Source organism: Phaethon aethereus (genome assembly GCF_964289735.1).
Source record: "Phaethon aethereus genome assembly, chromosome: 16".
In the NCBI taxonomy this organism is placed as follows: Eukaryota; Metazoa; Chordata; class Aves; order Phaethontiformes; family Phaethontidae; genus Phaethon; species Phaethon aethereus.
The window spans coordinates 18,161,271-18,180,627 of record NC_138592.1 but is presented as its reverse complement, the minus strand read 5'-3'; the positions used below and the strand labels follow the sequence as shown (position 1 = coordinate 18,180,627).

The 19,357-nt window shown below is 40.7% G+C and overlaps 1 protein-coding gene across 1 annotated transcript; it reads right to left on the bottom strand.

Annotated features, from left to right (window-relative positions):
- Window positions 1–9,009: 9,009 nt before the first annotated feature.
- RBM12 (RNA binding motif protein 12) lies at window positions 9,010–11,652 on the bottom strand (the record flags this gene model as incomplete). The annotated part of the gene is made up of 1 exon (XM_082007267.1): window positions 9,010–11,652. One exon carries the CDS (start codon window positions 11,650–11,652, stop codon window positions 9,010–9,012), a length of 2,643 nt encoding a protein of 880 aa, XP_081863393.1.
- Between the last annotated feature and the right edge of the window lie 7,705 nt (window positions 11,653–19,357).

Sequence of the window (19,357 nt, the reverse complement as noted above, 5' to 3'; positions counted from 1 at the left end):
AAAATGAGTACAGACACAAAGCAGAAGAGACCTTGCAAGTTCTCACACATTACAGAATCACACTCTCTCACATCATATAATTTCAGGCTTTCTTCTTTATGGACTTTAATCTTGAATCTAGCTCCTTATGAAACATGGTCTGGAAAAAATCCTATAATATTGCTTCTGCAGTGCTCATAAGAAATTGATTTCTTCAATTTATTCATTGCAACTTCAGCCTTTCTTATGCCAACACTGTCTTTCGGTTCTTCTTTCTCCTGTTGAGTATATGCTTCTTTTTAAGAAAGAGATTCAAATCCATATAATACTTTTCTGCCACTTAATTATTACCATCTGTAGTATAAACATCATCACTTCTCCATCCTAATCTGTTGCCGAATAATGATGCTTCAAAACAGAAAAACCTACCAAAAAACCCACCACCACAAAAACCTGACACCAAAGTAGAAAAAAGGAAAAGATTTGGCAAGGGGTTTTAAGTTGTTTTTTCTCTCCCCCATCCAGACTAACAACAAAAGTATTTACAGGCCACAAACCACCACACTGACCTTGCGTCCCTTTTCTGTTCTCCTCCAGATCCAACTTCTCCTGTCCCAAATGCACAAACCCATTACAACAACTGATTCAAGCTATTCCACTTGTCTCAGCACCAAGTGGGCCAAAATGACATACAAACTCTCTGCATTAAGGGGGAAAGAGATTCCACAACTGCAAACAGGTATTTCCTCAAGTGTTTCTTCCATCTCTGCTATCCATAGCATATATACTGCAATTATTTTTCAACCCGTACCCTAAAAAAAGTCTGTTGTCATTAAGTTTGAATTTGCTACAAAGGTGTTCCATGCCCTTTAGAAAACATGCCTCTGCCAGTTAAGAACTTGAAAACCCCCTCAGCCAAATACTGGTAAGCCTTAGATTCTCCTACAGGTGAGCATTTATTTTCTCTAAGTCAAATGAATAGTTCCAACATTTTTTAATAAATATGACCAAACTAAGGCAGAGAGAAGTTCTCTGAGCAAAAACCTCTCTGATCAAAAATCCAGAGTAAATTTAACAGCTGTAAAAGCATGAAATGAATTACATTTAGTCTAAATACAGAGACTTGGACTTCTCACCATTAGGTGGAACCTGGAAACTCGGGTTACAAACTGCACGTTCTCTGGGCAGCAGAGCAGTATCTGCATAGTAAGAGAATGACTGAATAACCAGGACAGGCAGCAGCCAGGACAAAACATCAGACAGGCTCGGCACATTAGCAGCTTTTTTATTGCAGATTCTTCACCAACAGGGCTTTCAAGTGTACCTAATGCAGTAGCAGAGGAATTTGAAGATCACAGAAAGATTAAAACAGCATCTGTTTTCACATTATACATGTTAAGAGACTCTGGCTGCTCAAAAACATTCAAAACAACAGGTTGACTACCTTTTTAAGACTAAACAAGACAGAGAGGAAGTTTACATATTACAACACCACACCAAAGCTGACGCAGAACTCGATTACAGGGATTCCTCTCACCTTTCACAGTAGCAGAATTAAATGATGATACTTCAGTCACTACACTGAAAATGAAGTCATATCTCTATGAAATATCAGCTATCTGCAGACTCCTATTAGGATTTATATTACCTTGACTATTGGTTTTTGGTTTCAGAAAACTTAACTCTTGTTTCTGCTTGAAGTTATTTTTACAGGCACAACTAAGGACAAAGCCATCCAGCAGAAGGAAAACACTGCATACTCTCCTTCCTGCTCCTGGAGTAATTAGGATAGCCAAATACTACCTTCTCAAAGAAATAGCACAACATACAGCTTGCATTGCAAGGAAGAAATGCCATTTGGATTATTGTCTTTAAAATATGGTGTCAGTTACCCAAAGGGAGGAATGAGCATCCAGATGACAAAAGCCCTTCAAAATTCCAGGACATTTGTGCAGTACGTCATAGTGTTGTGTATGTCCATTTTCAGATATACTTGAAAGGCTTTTTTTCTTTAAAAGATGCATCCAGTTTACTCAAAATGCTTTTATATACACACAGGGGTTATCACTGACTTACATAACAACTACAGTTGTCCTTAAAAACCCTAAAACATATTTGACCATCAAAATCAATTCTGATTTACAATCCAAGAATATGTAACACTGTGCAGGGTCCAGGTTTAACTGTTTAACAGCAAACCATTTAGATCACTATCTCATACATTCTATCATTAACAAACTAACCTGAAATTTAAATTCAGTTAAGAATTTAACTATTACTCACTGTTTTATTTGTTCTTTTTCATACAAGCTTAGTGGTGAAGTTTCTAAACCACAAACATTTTTCATTAGATTAGGGCATCACTTGGTTGTTTTTACTAAAGCTAGAGTGAAACTTTGGCCTCTAAGATTCAACTTCAACCCTCATAACACTTCACTGATGTTAATGCTTATATACTTTTAAGGCGAGGATGAAAACATTCTGCCACTGGCTTACTGGCTACTCAGAGACAAATTAGCCATACACCACCACCCTGCATACACACTTACCTCCTAAAAGCATTCAAGTCCATAAATGAAGAGAGCTCTGAGTCCTATAAAAAAACCACTCCATTTATTCATATGAGACTGGACCTGTAGCTCAGAAGACTGGCTCTGCAGCAATGCTGGAATGTAGTGGGGGAATTCAAGGCAAGTGAATTAGTAATATTTAACAACTCCACCTCCCCTCCTTAAAGGAGGGGGTTTCCCCTATGTTCAGTCAAGGAACTGCCACTGCCTAATTTTACTTTAATTAGACTCTGCTTCTGTAGCTGGTTGCATTAATGTTCCTCAAGAACTGCCCTCTTATTAGAAAAATTTGGTTAATAATGAAATGGTATCAACAAGCATCATTTTCACTTTCAAATTGAGCTTCCTGTTCAAACAAGCAAGGATTTCTCACATTCCATATCCATCCCCCCATCAAAACAAGCAGCAATGCTTTGGTTATACTGCTGGAAATAGAAATGTTGTAAAAAGCTCACATTATGGAGCACATTCTGGCAAATGCCACCACAGCAAGTTCACTAAGCAAATAGGTGCTACACAGAGGCTTGAAATCTTAGTAAGTGACAGCAATCCTATGATTTTATCATAAAAGGCACTCAAAATTACCTAAAAGGAATTCTTGAAGTAGATTAGGTTCTGACTATATTGCTATTTTCCTCTCAACATCTGCCTTCATTTTTAAGTGACTAGAAAGCATTTCTAAGCCTTCTACTGTCACACAGAGCAACACTACATCCACATAGTCACATTTAATGGGAAATGGTCAAAACAAACCTAATTGTTCAAAACTATGCAATAGCTAGCTGCAAGTTCCACCTACCTGCAGATGGTCAGAAATCAGAGTGATACTACCCTACTAATTCTTTGGTTAACAATACCGTAACTACAATATGGAGATTTCAAAAAGTCACCAGCCTTCCAGAAGCAGTGACAGGTCCAGAAAGCCAGACTATGCCAACCAAGAGTTTTAGGCAGGATCAATTCCCGTTTCCCCTCTGCAAGCTTTCCAAGTCCTAAATGTTCAGTTTTAAACTTCATTGGCAAATTGTACTCCCTCAAATATGTACTGTAAAGGCAATCCCCATTCTACCCCTTGGAAGTTATCCTGGCTGTGACCTATTATCAACTGAATGAGGAACTACAGTCTATTCACTATAAGTCATAACAAAAGACCTCCCAAAAATTGAGGAGTAACAGTGAAGTTGGTGTGAGAGTAGTAAATACAGAGTTACAAAATTGGTTTTGTGGAAATCAGACATATTAAAAGGAACTACAGTCACTGTTTCTGAAAGCTTACTTTAATATATTTGGCAAGTAACTGGCAAGACCATTGAAGTTAAGGCTGTAGACATCAGAGCATACAAGAGAAAAACACCCACAAAGGAGTGAGCCTTGACTCCACAGAAGCAGTAAAGGGACTCAGGTCAGAATTCATCTGGTTGCTTCTCTCATAAGTTGCCATGCTGCAAATACATATATAAAAACAGAAGAATGATAACAAAGGAAGCTGCATAGAAGTGAGTACCGGTGATACCCATGTTCAGTCTGGAGCTATGGAAAAGGAACATATTTCGGGCTCCTTTTCTTACGTATGGTATTTATACCCATGAGTGAAAAGCATCCAAGGCAGGAAGGTGGGAAGCACTCCCCGCACAAACAACACCCAACCCAACAAAGCTCCAAGAAAATTACTGACAAAGTCGTCTGTATAGAAAATAAGCTACAGTATACCTACCTGACCATAAGATAGGGAAAGAGTAGCAGAGTTCAGTACATAGCCACACACCTGAAGTCGAATGCATATTACCAACCAACAGATTTTCATTCCATGGGAAAGACAAATCTTCCAACTACAATCACGTTCGCACTGCCAAAACACACATAGGAAGAGAACTCCTTGAGGCTACTCTTCCTGCAGAAGCATTTAACAGACAGTTTCACTTCCTCTTCCACCAGGAGGAACAGTCATTCGCTTTGTATGCAATCTCTAGCTCAGTTTTCCCAAAACCATGAAAGAACATACAGCCACAGAAGAGAAGCATCAGCAAACCTGCAAACGGGCAAAGACGAGCAAATATATTTGGCAACAATGCTTCCAGGCCCAAGGAACTGCTTCTGAAAAATCTCTTAGAGCAACAGAATTTACCATATTTTTTTCTTTTTCAAGACCTGCACAGTATCTAAAAGAGCAAACTGCCATAAAACTATTTGTTTAATGTCTCAAATCAAACAAAATGTTTTCTAATATACAAATCCAGTTTCAAAACTGCTTCCTTTCAACCAATTATCTCAAAGATAGAAACTAGTCTTTTGCTTGCACTTGAGTCTGTATAAAACAGGAATTGCAATCCTTTGATTCAGGGTCTTATCCATATATCTGGATAATCATCCTAAAACAACTGCTCTCAGAGTGGTCCGCTGTCCAGCCAGAGGCTTTAAGTGGTCCATAATACGTAGTTGTTTCAATTTTGCAGATCAGGGTCAGCAGAGTTCATCAAATCAAGGCCAGCAGGGTTCAGAGGGGCACACTGCTGAACAACATGCTGAGGACTGACAACATTCGCTGCAGGAAATGGCAGCTTTGGAACCACCACAGCAGAAGACTGAGGAGGAACGAGATACAGAAACTGAAATCATTATTTACAGTTAACACACGACTAGTGTATCTAGGCAACTGGAAAATTATTTTTTTTCTAGAGTCTGCAGTCTTCAGTGCACCAAAATAGCACCAGTGAAACAAGCTGCTAATTTCACAAAGTATAGGCAACAACTTCAAGAACAGACTGAGCAATTTAGCAGAACTGACCAGCACATACATTCCTTAGAAGGTAGGCTTTCAACATCAACTGGCAAATGACTAGTCTTCATTTTTGCATTGATCTTCCTCCCCACTCACAACAAATTCAGAGCACAGACATTCAAGGAAAACATTAAATGCTATGAATGGAACACTACTTAGAATAAAAAAAAAGTAGTATCCTTCAGTTTTCTTTAAACCTACAAAACCTCAAACCTCTCATCAATCTTCATTTAGAACGTGGCAACAACAATTCATCAATAAAGAACTGGCTTTAATCTTGTCTGTGATATTACAGAATTGACTTGTGTTAACAATCCAACTGTGACATTTTACATGTAACTGCTTGGAAACTTGGTAACTTTAAAGTCACACTTTCATCTAACTATTGCAGTTCTTCCATGTAGGTCACAAGTTTATCATTGAATAATTATATTCGTACTTTCTCTTATGAATGCAACAACAAAAATATGCATATTTACACAACATGAATGTAACTTTTTTTTTTTAAAAGTAGGACTTGGACACTAACACTTAAGGAACTGCTGAAAACACCAACTTAGCCAGTTATAAAAATACAAGTACCTTCTTTCCATTACTTGAAGAAATTGGGACATCAGTGTCACTGACTATATTGTTCCAGTGAGGTTAAGCAGGATGTCAGTTCCTGACACTCAAAGCATCAAGGCCAAAACAACTGCGAATTTGAGCAAGCGTCTATTAGCTGATTCCTTCTGTTGCTACCTCTTGTTAGCAGCCAGCCTTGAAATGTATATGCAAGAGCAGTTATATACCTTCCAGACTGGAGACGGGCCCTCAGATGTCCTACCTCTTATTTTTAAGGCTGTTCACAAATATAAACATGTGCAAAGGAAGCAATCTTATCAAATCTAGCTATGTAGTCTGTTCATGTAAGTGCATCCCTCAATTCAGCACAAGATGCAATTTAACGCTGCTTCTAACATGAAAGCAAGTCATCACAGAAAACTACTTATATTTGCAGGTTCCACTCAATAATGAACTTTTCTCTTTATGCTTTAAAGGATCAAGAGTAACTATTTGGGACAGCAGCTGTATCATTTATAGTACATACAGAAATTCTACACATGCTACAACGTCCTATCTTTTCCAAGAGCCTACTCTCAAGGAAGAGGGAATATTTACCAACTAATTTACTACTAATTTATGCTAAAAGGTATGGAGCATCTACTTCTTGTCAAGATGAAGTGCCCCTTCCCCACTCCAGATCCTCTACTTAAGCACTCCATCCATGTCAATGTTCCCAACACCGATGTTTTTTTGTATTGGTTTGCACTTTTTTTAGGTAAGCATTTAAACATTCTTTAGACCATACAGAAAAATCAAGAATCAGAAAATGAAACATTTCCAAAACAAACCTGCACTTTTTAAAAAAAGTCCAAAGGAACAGGCACACAAGCATGTTTCACAGCATATGCCATGCCTAACACAAACACTAATAACCCTGTATCCATTACCAAGAGGATTGAGACATGAAATCAAAAGACAGTAACACAAAACTGTGTATCTAATTCCAGACACCTGTAGTTTAATTACATTTCACAACAAGGCATTGTTGTGATTTATTTGAACTTGAAAAAAACAGTTATTACCAGTTTCTAAACGTCAACAAACTAATATCTTAAATCAATTCTGTGAACAATGAAGCCAAGTTTTCCTTTTCAGTAATTTTATTCTAATATGAAACATGAAGAAACAAGCACCCAAATAACTCCAATATAGTATGAAACTTTAATAAAAGTTGTTTAAAAAACAAAGAGCAAAATTTAAAAAATAAACTGAAAGGCTTGACTCCTAATCACACATCTTTCTGACATCAGCAAGAGTACTTTCAGACTTTCAAAGAAAAAAAAAAAACACAAAGATCTGCTGTTGAAACATTACTCCCAAAGACTGTTGAAACGCATAACATGAAGCTTCAGAGACAGACAGTTTTATTAACAGGAGGCTTAATTTTAAACAGTATATACAAATCACATGACTTTTCCAAAGTTGGGACCACCTAGTAATCTGTCAAAACAAAATTATGCTCATGAATTACAGAAGCATCTGTGTAATGCGACCGCCTCTTTATTGAAGTACACCTTTATACAATCCTTCCACATATTCCTGTACTGTGAAATCCTCTCAGGATGCAGCGCTGCACAGGTTTTCAAATCTCTCCTACACACCACATGAATAAAACTGTTGCCACTTGCACCTCTCAGTTTTGCCTGACCATACACTTCAGTGTTCCATGATATGCAACACCAAAAGGCACTGTTTTTCTTTGTCCAAAAAAACAAAATGGTTTAAAGTTTACTATGTTTAAGTACAATGATTTGCAGGGAATAGCAGGACTTTTCAGGCAATGACCAAGTCTTAAAATTTATCATAAGCCAAGCAAGGATGAGCCAAAAAAAAAAAAAAAAAAAAAAAAAAAAATCTACTTTTCACTTGTATAATTACTTCCTTTCCAATTCTCTGGTTTTCCATGGAAGGTTTTACTGCACAGCAAAGAAAATGGCAACTCTTTACAAACTTTGAATACAACAGCACAACTTTATTGCAAAAATATATAGTAAACTCAGTATTTTCAAGTTTTGGAGAAAAATAAGTTTCATCTCTGAATTCACCCATAGCAATAATTCACAACAGAGTTGCTGAAGATAAAAGTTTCTTTCATGTATAAACTAATTTAAAACTTTAGCTGGACTCCAATCTTCTACTAATAATCACCACTTTGGTTCTCTTAGCAGAGACTCTATGTAAGGAGTTCAAGAGACACATGAGAAATACAACATCAATATCCAACTAGTGTCAAAGATCCTATCCCAACTGATTCATGTAATCCTAACAAATCAAGCTACTTAAACAGTAATGAGTATTTTCAAGTTGTTACTTCTACTGCAAATGTTTTATGTGTACTATAAAACTCGTATGATAATGTTTGAGGTTAGCTATACTTGTGGCAAAAGTCTTATTCTGCACAGTTATAATTGCAATATATAAATAACTAAAGGTTATTCCACAAAGAACAGCTTGAATTTTACAGAATGATTCTGCTCATATTTATAGGAATTAGTTTGGTAGACACATCAGCAATGGGCATAATTCAACTGTTCATACAGTGAGATTCTTGGAAAAAAATAAAGATACATACACAAAACAATTAATCTGTGTACACTGAGAATTCGTTCAGTTGCAGAGTAAAATAAGGACTTTAAACAAAGCTTTGACCTGTAAACAAAGCAAATTCAGCCAGCTTTTAACCAAATCTAGAAATAGCTATCTATTTTACAATGGCTTGCAAGAGCACCCACTGAAGAGCTTCACTGACTTCATCTATTTCCCTTATCCGAAACTACATAAAATCAATCTAGATTCCTTGATAAGCACTGTGTCCAGTATAGTTTACCAAACTTCTGTGATGAATAAGAATCTGTCTACCTTCTCCACAAATTTGTACGGGAAAATCCACTGCGCATCTATCCTTGCAGTGTTTCTTATGTAATGGCTACCCCAGTGCTCTGTCTTATCAAAACCAATCTGTTTTACAATTTAAACAATCCACAGGTTCTATCCTGGAAATACTATAAAAACCAATCCAGATGCATTTATCACAGCACTATGAATATCTATTCTACAACTACTTCATAATGACAGCTACCCTAAAACAAGTTTTACTTTTCTGGAGCCTATAGGCCTGTCATTTAAATCAACAACAGCTGCCATAGCTTCATCACGAGACTCAAATGCAACCATCGCTTCTCCAGTGGGCATGCCTTTTTCATTGTATTTTAAGCACACTGAACCAGGGATCACTTGGTAACCATAAAAGAAATCCAAAATTTCATCCACTGAAACAGTAAAGGGCATATTTTGCACTTTAATGACAGTTGGTCCTGGCTTCCCAGACCCTGTTCCAAAACCTGGGGGTCCACTAATATGTATATTTCCTGGTCCAGGTCCAAACCCTGGAGGTCCACTTAAGTGTCCAAGACCACCAGCAATTCCTGGAGGACCAGCACCGAAGGCGGGGGGTCCACTTAAATTGCCAGGACCATTACCAAAAGTCTGAGGACCCCCTGCAAAACCTGCCGGTCCACTCAAACTACCAGGACCACCTGCAAAACCTGGGACCTCAATACCTGCACCAGGTAAACCACTAGTTGCAACTGTAGGTATTCCTGGTCTAGAATCAGGAAAGCCACCTATTCCAGGCGGTGGAAGAGGGGGACCAAATGTGCCAGACCCACTGAAGTTACCAGGGAAATTAAATGGAGGACCATTGTTGGCATCTTTGGAATTTCCCCCCAAGAAGGCATGCTCATCCCCACCAGCACCCTGTGCTCCTGGCACAGTTGCGTTTCCTTGTATCGGTATTTTCAGTATCTTTTTCCCTTGAGATGGTGGGTTTCTCTCAATGTCTCTCATTTCTTCTACAGTTATCAAACGCAAAACAACATCTCTTCCATTCAGTTTTTTACGGTGCAAACGCTCTGCCTTACGAGCATCATCTTCAGCTTTAAATTGAACCAGTGCTTGTCCTAAACCTTGCCCATTATTGTCAACAAGAATTTGTACAGAGTTTTCTTCTACTGCCAGTCCCTCTAGAAACTGAAGGATTTCCATTTTTGTTATATTGTATGGAATATTAGATATATGTGCACACAATTTTGGCGAGCTTGGTTCCCCCTCAGCATTCATAAGGATTTCTCTCTGGTCATAGTTGAAGTTCTGCAACCTTTTACGAATCACATCTATCTTTTCTAACATTGCCTTTTTAGTAATTGGATGAACTTGAATAAAGCGATTTCCTATGTACTGCTTATGATGACACAAAGCTGCCTTATAATCAGCTTCATTCCTGAACTCAACAAAACCCTCTCCAATTGCCTTCCCATTAGGTCCATAAGCTATATAAATGCTATCTTCAACTATATCCAGCTTTTTAAAAAAATCTATCACATGTTTGTTCTCCGATTCAAAGGGAAGACCCTTCAGATAAACACAGAAACCCTGCTCGTGGGGAGATCTTGACCGTGACCTTTTCTGTCCGCTAGGAGATTTGGACCTAGGGTGAGCCTGGGGAGGAGGAGGGTGTGACTGCCCAGAGGGACCCATGGTTTGCTTGAAAGTTATGTGGCCTCCAGCAGCCACCCACTGTCTCTCTGTTGCAGGACTAACTTCAACATAGCGCTGAATCATCAGCATTCTGTTTCGCTTCAGTGCTTCAAATGTATCTTGAGGAGAAAAAAACTTAACTAGTCCATTTCCATTATTTCGACCTACATGATCCTTCAGCATATGGACTGCATCCACACGAAGCCCAAGGAAAAAGTCTTTCACATCAGATTCTGTTGCAGAAAAGGGCATTCCATGAACGCTGACATACAAATCGTCTGGATTGATTGGAATAGGCTTGACACTACTTTGAGAATTCATCTGGATAGGATTTACAGGATTCATGGGACCAATAAACAATGGATTCAAGCTGCTGTTCATATTCACTGCTGCTCCAGACCCATTCATTCCAGTGGGTAAAGGTGCTACAGGTGGAGGATTCATAGGAGGCATTCCTGATATGGGAGGCATAGGTGTCATTGGAGGTACGGGGGGCACAGGGGGTATTGGAGGAACTGGAGGAACAGGAGGCAGTGTGGGTACAGGAGGTGGAACAGGTATCGGGGGAATAGAAGGCATAGGTGGCAAAGATGGCATAGCTGGGATAGGAGGGATTGGTGGAGGAGGTACTGTGTTCATTGGGGATGCTGTGCTAGGTATAGTTGAGCTAAACGTTGGGCTACCAAAGGTAGTCCCAAGATTTGGAGGTGCAGTCCCCATACTGGCAGTAGAAAATGTGGATATGTTTTTATTGCTTTCATGCACAGTAGTAGAAGCAGTTACTACACTAGGAGAAGGATTATTAAAGTTAGGTACAGTAGTAGGTAAGTTAACCCTTCCACTCATTCCAGAACTAGGTGGTGGTCCTGACCTGCTAGCATTTGCTGGTGGCATATCTAGATTGGCAGTTTCAAAACGCCTACGACTGAGTTCTATCATGTTCTGCATTTCAGTTTTACTGCTCAGCAATAGTGTTACTTTCGACCCTTTAATTGTACCACCTGTGCGCATCATACCAAGCCTTGCATCTTCATCAGTGGCAAAAACGATGAAAGCCTCACCCAGTTCACCCCCTACAATATGCACGCCCCCATCAGGAATGGTCAATCCAGAGAAGAAGTGGCGAATGTCCATGGTCCCCGCCACAATCGGGAGACCTTGCAAGCGGATGACCACAGCCATGCTGCGCTGAAACAACACACACCTGCAGATGAGAAAAGGCAACGGCTATGTCAGACTACTGTTTATGACACCATCTACTATATTTGTTTACATACACCTAACAGCATCTTGCAAAGATTAAGCATGTTTATATTCCAAGCTCCTTATTCATGTTTGTCTCCTTCACACAGATTGAAGTATTAAGCATTTACTAACACAATTGGTATACATTTTGCACTAGAAATTCCAGAATAACTGTTAACTAAGACCCACAAGTGTCAGTAAAAAAAACAACTAAGGAACAGCAAAAATCAGAACTATTATATCAGTAATTGAACATTTAACGGAACATAACCAAAATGAGTATTTTAGCCAAGCAAACAAAATTAATTTACCATACAGTGATATGGTATCCACTGTACCTGGCAAAGTGACTGCAAAAAATTGTGCATACCTATGGGAAATAAAAAGTTCTCTTTCATTTGGGGAGGGATTTTATCTCCTGCCAGATGAAGACGACTGGAAACATAACAGTGGGTTACAAACAAAAACCCATCATGGACAACTAGCAACAGTGAGACTCACACAACATCCTGACAGGGACCATCCAGATTATACTGATCTTCTATTTTTCTCCTAGCAAAGGCAAGAGATCTAGGTGACCATGAAGCTAGCTAACTGTTACAACTAGCCCGAGACATTTTGTGACTATACAGACCTCACCTAAACTAGATTAACATCTATGCATAACCTAGGTAGATAGGATAAGCCAAGATAACTTGGCTTTTACAACTTCCAAAACCAAGGTATAATTCTTTAATAGTTGCAGATGTTCTGTCTAATATTACATTTTTTGTCTCAGGCACAAGTAAATTACTTTCACCTCTGCAGCTGAGGTTAGCAGAAGCTTAAGATCGATTTTGAACAGATAGATCTTGACAGTTACCTTATACACATTCTACAGAAGAGCCTGAAGTCATATCAAAAGTTCAAGATAAACAGGAAACTAGGCAATTCCCACTTATTCTTTACAAGCCTTCAGTAAAGGCTCAAAGCACCATATTAATACCAGCACAATTCACCAGTGCAGAGGCCAGCCTCTCATCCTAAACAGGAGTAGCAACTTGTTTCACCTGAGCCATTTCACCTCTGAAACTTCTTGACTTCCTAAGTACAAGCCAGTTCGGTATCTGTATGGAAGACTTCTAAGGCTGACATTACTCACATACAAATGGTGTTAACTAGGCATTTGAAATCAAGAATGAACCAGATGATACAATGCAACACCAGGAGGCAGTGCACCACCAAAGACTTTTCGCTGTATGCCAAAACTATGACCAACTACAATCGGTAACTATCTCCCAACATCTCACATTCAGCTAAGCATTGTATCCCAGCACACAGTCAAATCTTTAGGTCAGCTGCATTTGTCTGCCCAGGTCTTCCAACTGCTTTAGACTAGACACGCCTTGAATACATCCTTAACTACTAGGTAAAGCCACTATCCAACAATTTAACCACGCCAGGTAAGGCTGAATTCAGTACTTACTGAAAACAAGAGTAACAATTCTTCTACAGGGGGTGGGGGGGATAGGAATTCTTCCGTTTGCATGATGGAACTTCAGATTACTCAAATGGGTACTTTCAAGTATTTTGTTTGTTGCCCAATAAACCAGAGCTAACCCCTTCTATACACTAATAAACTCAAGCAACATACTGGGGTATTAGAGGCCATTGGCCCACATCCAGTTGACACCAGAAAAGTGTGGAAGACCCTTCTCCCTCAAGGAAACAGCAGACAAGCCCACTGGCACCAAGTCAGCTCTGCTGCTCTAGCTGCTGTGAATGAAAGTCCAATTCCTTACTACACCATCTTGAAGGAAAGACTGGAACTTGCAAGACGAACATGAGAAGGTCTAAGAAAAAAAAAAGTCTAGCTGTACACACTGCTAAGAAAACCCCTACTCCACCAAGGGATGACAGCAACAGAAAGGGGAGTTGCTTTTTAAAAGCAACTTTTCCTTCTCCATGGCAAGGCAACAAAAGCAACATCTTGCATTTATCTCTTATAGCGACACTTACATTTAATTTGAGAGTAAAGTTCATTGCCCAATCATCTTCCAACAGCAACAGGCCCATGTGAAAAAACACATGTCAAAGTGAGATCTAAGAAAGCATGTAAGACTTTTCGCACTGTTTTAAAACAGCAGTATTTTTCAATGATTCTATAGTTTTATTTCAAATGTGCCTAACACTGATAGCATCTCTGAAACTAAAGTTAAAATGAAAATTCTGCCTACTTTAAGGAAGCCATACTAGAGGGGATTGTAAAACCAAAGTTTACTACATTATGATACATGATTGCTTTTGAATCAGATGATCCTGAGGCAAGCAAGCAGTATAAAAGCATCCCTGGTTTTGTACCTATGCTTTGAAAACTAAAATAATACTAACGGCAAATCTTGCTACGAGGTTTAAATTTTCTTTATTACCTATTACACGAAGAAATGAGTTTCAGAAATGTTTACACATCAGGAGTTAAACATTTGAAGTTTCTGTGTCAATGGGAGATTACTTTTAGTTACTCCCCTACTAATACAAAAGGGATGACAACCTCATATGGCCATTAGTTGAATAAAGACAACTTGTGAAGGTTTTTCTGCTCAGATCTGCTGGTTTAGAACATCATATGTTCTTTATCAGAACTGCACCTTTATCAGAACTGCATTTACTAATGATTCCACGAACCTAGCCCAGAAGACAAATTAAGAGTTAAGGTCACAACTTAAAGAGTTCAAGCATCTGAACATTTATATAACTTCTGGGATAATGCAAGCATTTAAATCTTGCACTAAATTCAAAACTTCATTATAAATGCTAAGAGGTATCTTGAAGTTTTGTCACTAAGTATTCTATTTAGGTCCACTAAATCACTATTGACAAAAAACCCCAAACAGCTTCTTAGGCATATAGTTGCTAGAAAAACTAGCTGCAATGACTTCTGCATGGTTAATTCCATGCATGGTATTAAGCAAATGCTTGCTATTAAGCAAGAGCTAACAGTAGCATGGTATGAATAAAAAGAATTTTAAGGACTTCACTCCATCAAATATTTTTGGCAAAAAATATTTTGTCAGAACATTAACTGCTTTGAATTTTACAGGTTTTCAGTGTTGTAACAAAGTATTAGTTTCACTTCTGTGATTTAAAGAGAAACCACAAGGAACAGAAGGGCCAAATTTCACATTTCTAAACACTCAGAAGTCCGATTTTTCCCAAAATGCACTTCGGAGACAATAACCCACCCACTCAAATTTTCCAACTATTGAAAAAGCAATGCTTGTTCAAATATTTCACTGTTTACTTGTAAAGATCAACATACATACAGAGGCAACATTAACTTCAGACACAGAATGGGCTACACACCTGTTAAGTGTGCATTGGAAGCTTTTTGTTGGGCTGTTAGAGGTGTTCTCAGGCTGCCTGTTTTCGACCCTGTACAAAAAGGTACTTTAAGGCAAAAGTAGGTTTCTTTGTCATTTTGTGTGTTTGGTGTGCTTTTGGGGAGACCAGAAGCACAAAATCCTAAAGTTGTACTGTGGCCAAGCTATCCCTGTTAGCAAGTCAAGATCAAAACCAGAGAGAAGGGCTGCCAACAATCAACCTGATTCAACTCATTTGATGAGACTTAACAGCATGCCTATATGTCTTAACAGTAACACCTTTAAAAACGCTGATGTTACACTAGAAAAAGGTGTACAGGATGACAATACTAGTTCTTTCATTTATGGGCTAGTCAGTAAAATAGGCACCATTTGGGTCATATGCATAAAGTGATAAAAACACCAGACTAGCCTCTTAAGATGCATGCATATTTCAAATTATGAAAAGTTTAGAAGATTCAGCATAGTCCCTGGGAAGTATTAAAGTACAATACCCACATGGTACATACACACACAACATATCTGGCAATTCTTGGACGAAGACTAAGAACTGGAACAACCTTGGTATTGTAGGAAGAATTTTAAGTATCCAGGCTGAGACTGCCTAACAAAAGCTAGAACTGTAGACTACAGTTTGGCTTTTTTTTTTTTTTTCCCAAGGCTAAAATCAACCTGTTAGATGAAGATAGGTTTGAATTAGCTCAGAGATGACTATCTGACCCCTTTAAATGGTGAAAAACCTAATTAGAACCAATTACTGTACACTTCTAAACTCCAATAGTTAGAAACATGCAGACCTGTGGCCTGCAGCAAAGTAGCTACATTTTCCAACAGTGCAAAATAACTGGGAGAGTGTTCCGGACTACCACATGCTGATAAAACAACAAAACATTAGTTTGGCAGGAAATTCTGTTTACAAGAACAACATTGCCAGAACCACCATCACCAGTGGGAGTCAAAGTAAAGAGACTAGCTATAGATTACTTGACCCAAGTGTTTTGATACCAATTCACAGGTTCCAAAAGCTTCAAATATTTCTTAAGATATACTCAATATGCATATAAAGAAGTCTTCAATTCAAAGGCTCTTACCTGCAAAGACAGATGTTTTTTTCTTAACAAGTAGCAGAAGCCAAGCCAATCCTGTGGGCAACCAATTAAAACCAACTTTTAGACTGCAATAAAGAATAAATGGAGGCAAAAATCAATGCAGGCAACACAACAGCAGTAACAGTCCACAAAGAACTGTATATATAGAAAGTTCAAACCTGCAACCACCACAAGGCACTGCAACATACAACAACCACAAGAGTAAGAGTGTATTTTCTAATACCTTACCCCTGTATGACTTGTCAGTAATTGCACTGCACAGTTTTTGTATGGTTTCGAGACATGAATGTACCTTCCACAAAGAATACAAAAAGAACCAGAAAACATTTGAAGAATCTTTAAAATTTTCCCATCACCAATAGGTGAGCAAATCACTCTTTTAAAGGCAAAGAATCAAAAGCAAGAATACTTGAAAATCCTGAATTTTAAGAAACCTTGCTCCATCAATAATGATATTCATTCCTTCAACTGCACATCTTACTTGAACAAAGTGAGATAGGCCGCACCTCAGAAAACGTCCCTATATCTGCACGTGAAGAATTCTTCAGGAGTCACGCAAACCCGTGATACTAAGCGACTTTTCACAGCCACCTCTAGGCAGTCACCTCTAGAGAGCACACAGTAAGAACTCCCCACTGAGATACTGTATTTTCAGTTGTAATCTGTTATTTCGTTATCCATATCCTGATCAAATGTCCATTTTTTCCATCCCTGTATAAAAACTGTTTTCCCAGGATTACATCTAAATAAGAGAGACCAACATTTTAAGCGGCAACATACATATTTTGTATTTAAAGAAGGGATGGAAAACCCTTTATCTTTCATTGCTTAGTAGACCATCTCATACTGAAACTGTAATTCTCTGGAAAACTAACCAGGAATGAATCACACTAAGAACAAATAACTGCCTCCTCCTCACACAACCCAGACAAGCTGTTTTCAAGTTATAAGCACATTACCAAAGTGAACTTAGAGAAAGAAGTACTACCAAACCATCCACAAACTACCTAACAGAAGGAATTAAAACACACGCAGATATTTACAGATCTTCCAGGACATTAACAGCAGACTTACAAATGAGAAAGATACAACTATGCTCTTCAGACTTATATTAAAATGGCAAATACATTTAGGAAAAGACGACCTTTTTTTAATTAGACCTTTAAAAGAAACAAGCAATCCTATATAAGAAGGATTCAACTATATACTTTCATATCTAGCAGTGTCAAACAGTAGTTTACAATGCAGGAAAAGAATGTAATCACCTGAAAAGCAGTTTCATGCAAAAACACACCTGCTTCAAGAAGCAGATAAATCTTTCATACACAAGGAACTTTCCATTTGGAAGAAAAACCCAAATCATTTGATGTATTTCCAGTATAGCAACCACAACGTTGCATATGTTCCTTTTCACAACACTGAAAATAAGCTGAAGATTTGCAGTGGACTATGACAACATGCTATAATGTGAAACAACATAAACAGAACCAAGTAGCATTTTTCAGAAAAGTGCAAAAATCCACTCTACTGTTTAATCTTTCTACCAAACACCACCTACTTTTGTTTGCAAGTCTCAATTCTCTCAACTATAAGAAAACCACCCATCAGTCTCATAGGTAAAGATATCCTTTCCAATCAACCCAATGAACAAGAGCGTATTAACTAAACAAACATCAACTAGAGCACAGGTGCTCCCCCACAACGCTGACACCATACCTCCAGGATTTCATGGGAGAGACTCTCCGCAACACCCTATCAGCTATACAGAAGGAACCACCATCCACTGGACACAAAACAGCCGATGAAACAACCTTAAGAAGAGTCCACCGAGGAAACAACCTGCCGATTTTTCTGTCTAACTCCAGCAGATCGAGGTGGTAAGAAAAATACTAAGAAGAATGGGTAAGTTTAAAAGTAAATAAAACCAAAACCAAGAGTTTTTTCAAAAGAAAGCTTACAGAGACTCGTGATGTACTTCTGGGACCCACTTCAACACTAGGCTGCTTTTGATGGCCTGGGGTTTTTTTGATTGGTTGGTTGTTTTTTTACAGAGCTTATTTTTATTAGTGATGAAAAGCATTACGTTACTGCACGGCAAGTTCCGTTGGGTAGTACCCGAACAGGGTAACCCCGACGAGCGGCGGCACCGCCGCAGGCACCAGGGGCCTTCTTCCCCGCAAAGTGCAGAGCGTTTGCCTCGCTTCGTCCCCCGGCGCCGGACGAGGAGCAGCCGCCGGCGCCCCGCGGCGCGCCCCCCGGGACAAGCCCCGCCGGGACAGGCCCCGCGCCAAAGGGGCGAGGCGCCCACAGCGGGACCGCGCCGCCGGGCAACTCCCGCGGCCCCAAGGACCCCCGCAGCTCGGGGACCGCCAGGCGCCGCTCCCGGCCTGAGCGACCCCCAGACCGCCGCGGCACCGCCCGCGCCCGCCCAGACCCGGCGCCGCCGGCAGAGCTCACGCGCTCCGGCCCCGTCTCGGGCTCCGGCCCCATCGCCGCTGCAAGGTCACTTGGCCGCCCTCGTCGGCCGAGCCCTCGGCGCCTGCGCTCGGCCCGCACATACTCACCTGCCCGCGCCGGCCGCGCAGCTCCGCGGGCCGCCGGGCGCGGGCAGAGGCGCGGCGAGAGGGCGAGAGGGAGGGCGGGAGCCGGCGAGGGCGGGGTCCGGCCCGCGGCCCGGGCCGCTCAGCCCCAACGCCCAGGCCGCGGCGAGGCGGAAGCGGCCCCCGCTCGGCGCCCCGGGCCTGCAGCGCGGGAGGCACCGCCCGGCCCGACCCGGCCCTTTGTGCGCAGGGACGCGTGCCAGCCGCGCCGCGTCCGGCCTCCCTCCCCTCGCCTCGCCTCGCCTCCCCTCCTCGCCACGCCGCGGGCCCGCAGCGCGGGGCAGGACAGGCGGCCCAGCCCGCCCGGGCGCAGCCGCGCTCTTACCGAGGGATCTGTACGCGAAAAAGGGTTAGAACGGAGCCCAACCGCCCCGGGCCCCGCTCCGCGCCGAACCCAGCGCCACCGACCGCGCAGCGCCACAAAATGGCCGCCTCGATGCGGCGCCACCACCCGCCGCCAGGGAGGGGCGGGGCCTGGGCCAGGCGGCCCGAGGAAGGCGGGACCCGCCTGCGCGCGCCAGGGCCTTCTGCCGCCCGCCCCTCCTGGGGCAGGGCCGCGCGCAGGGGCAAACGG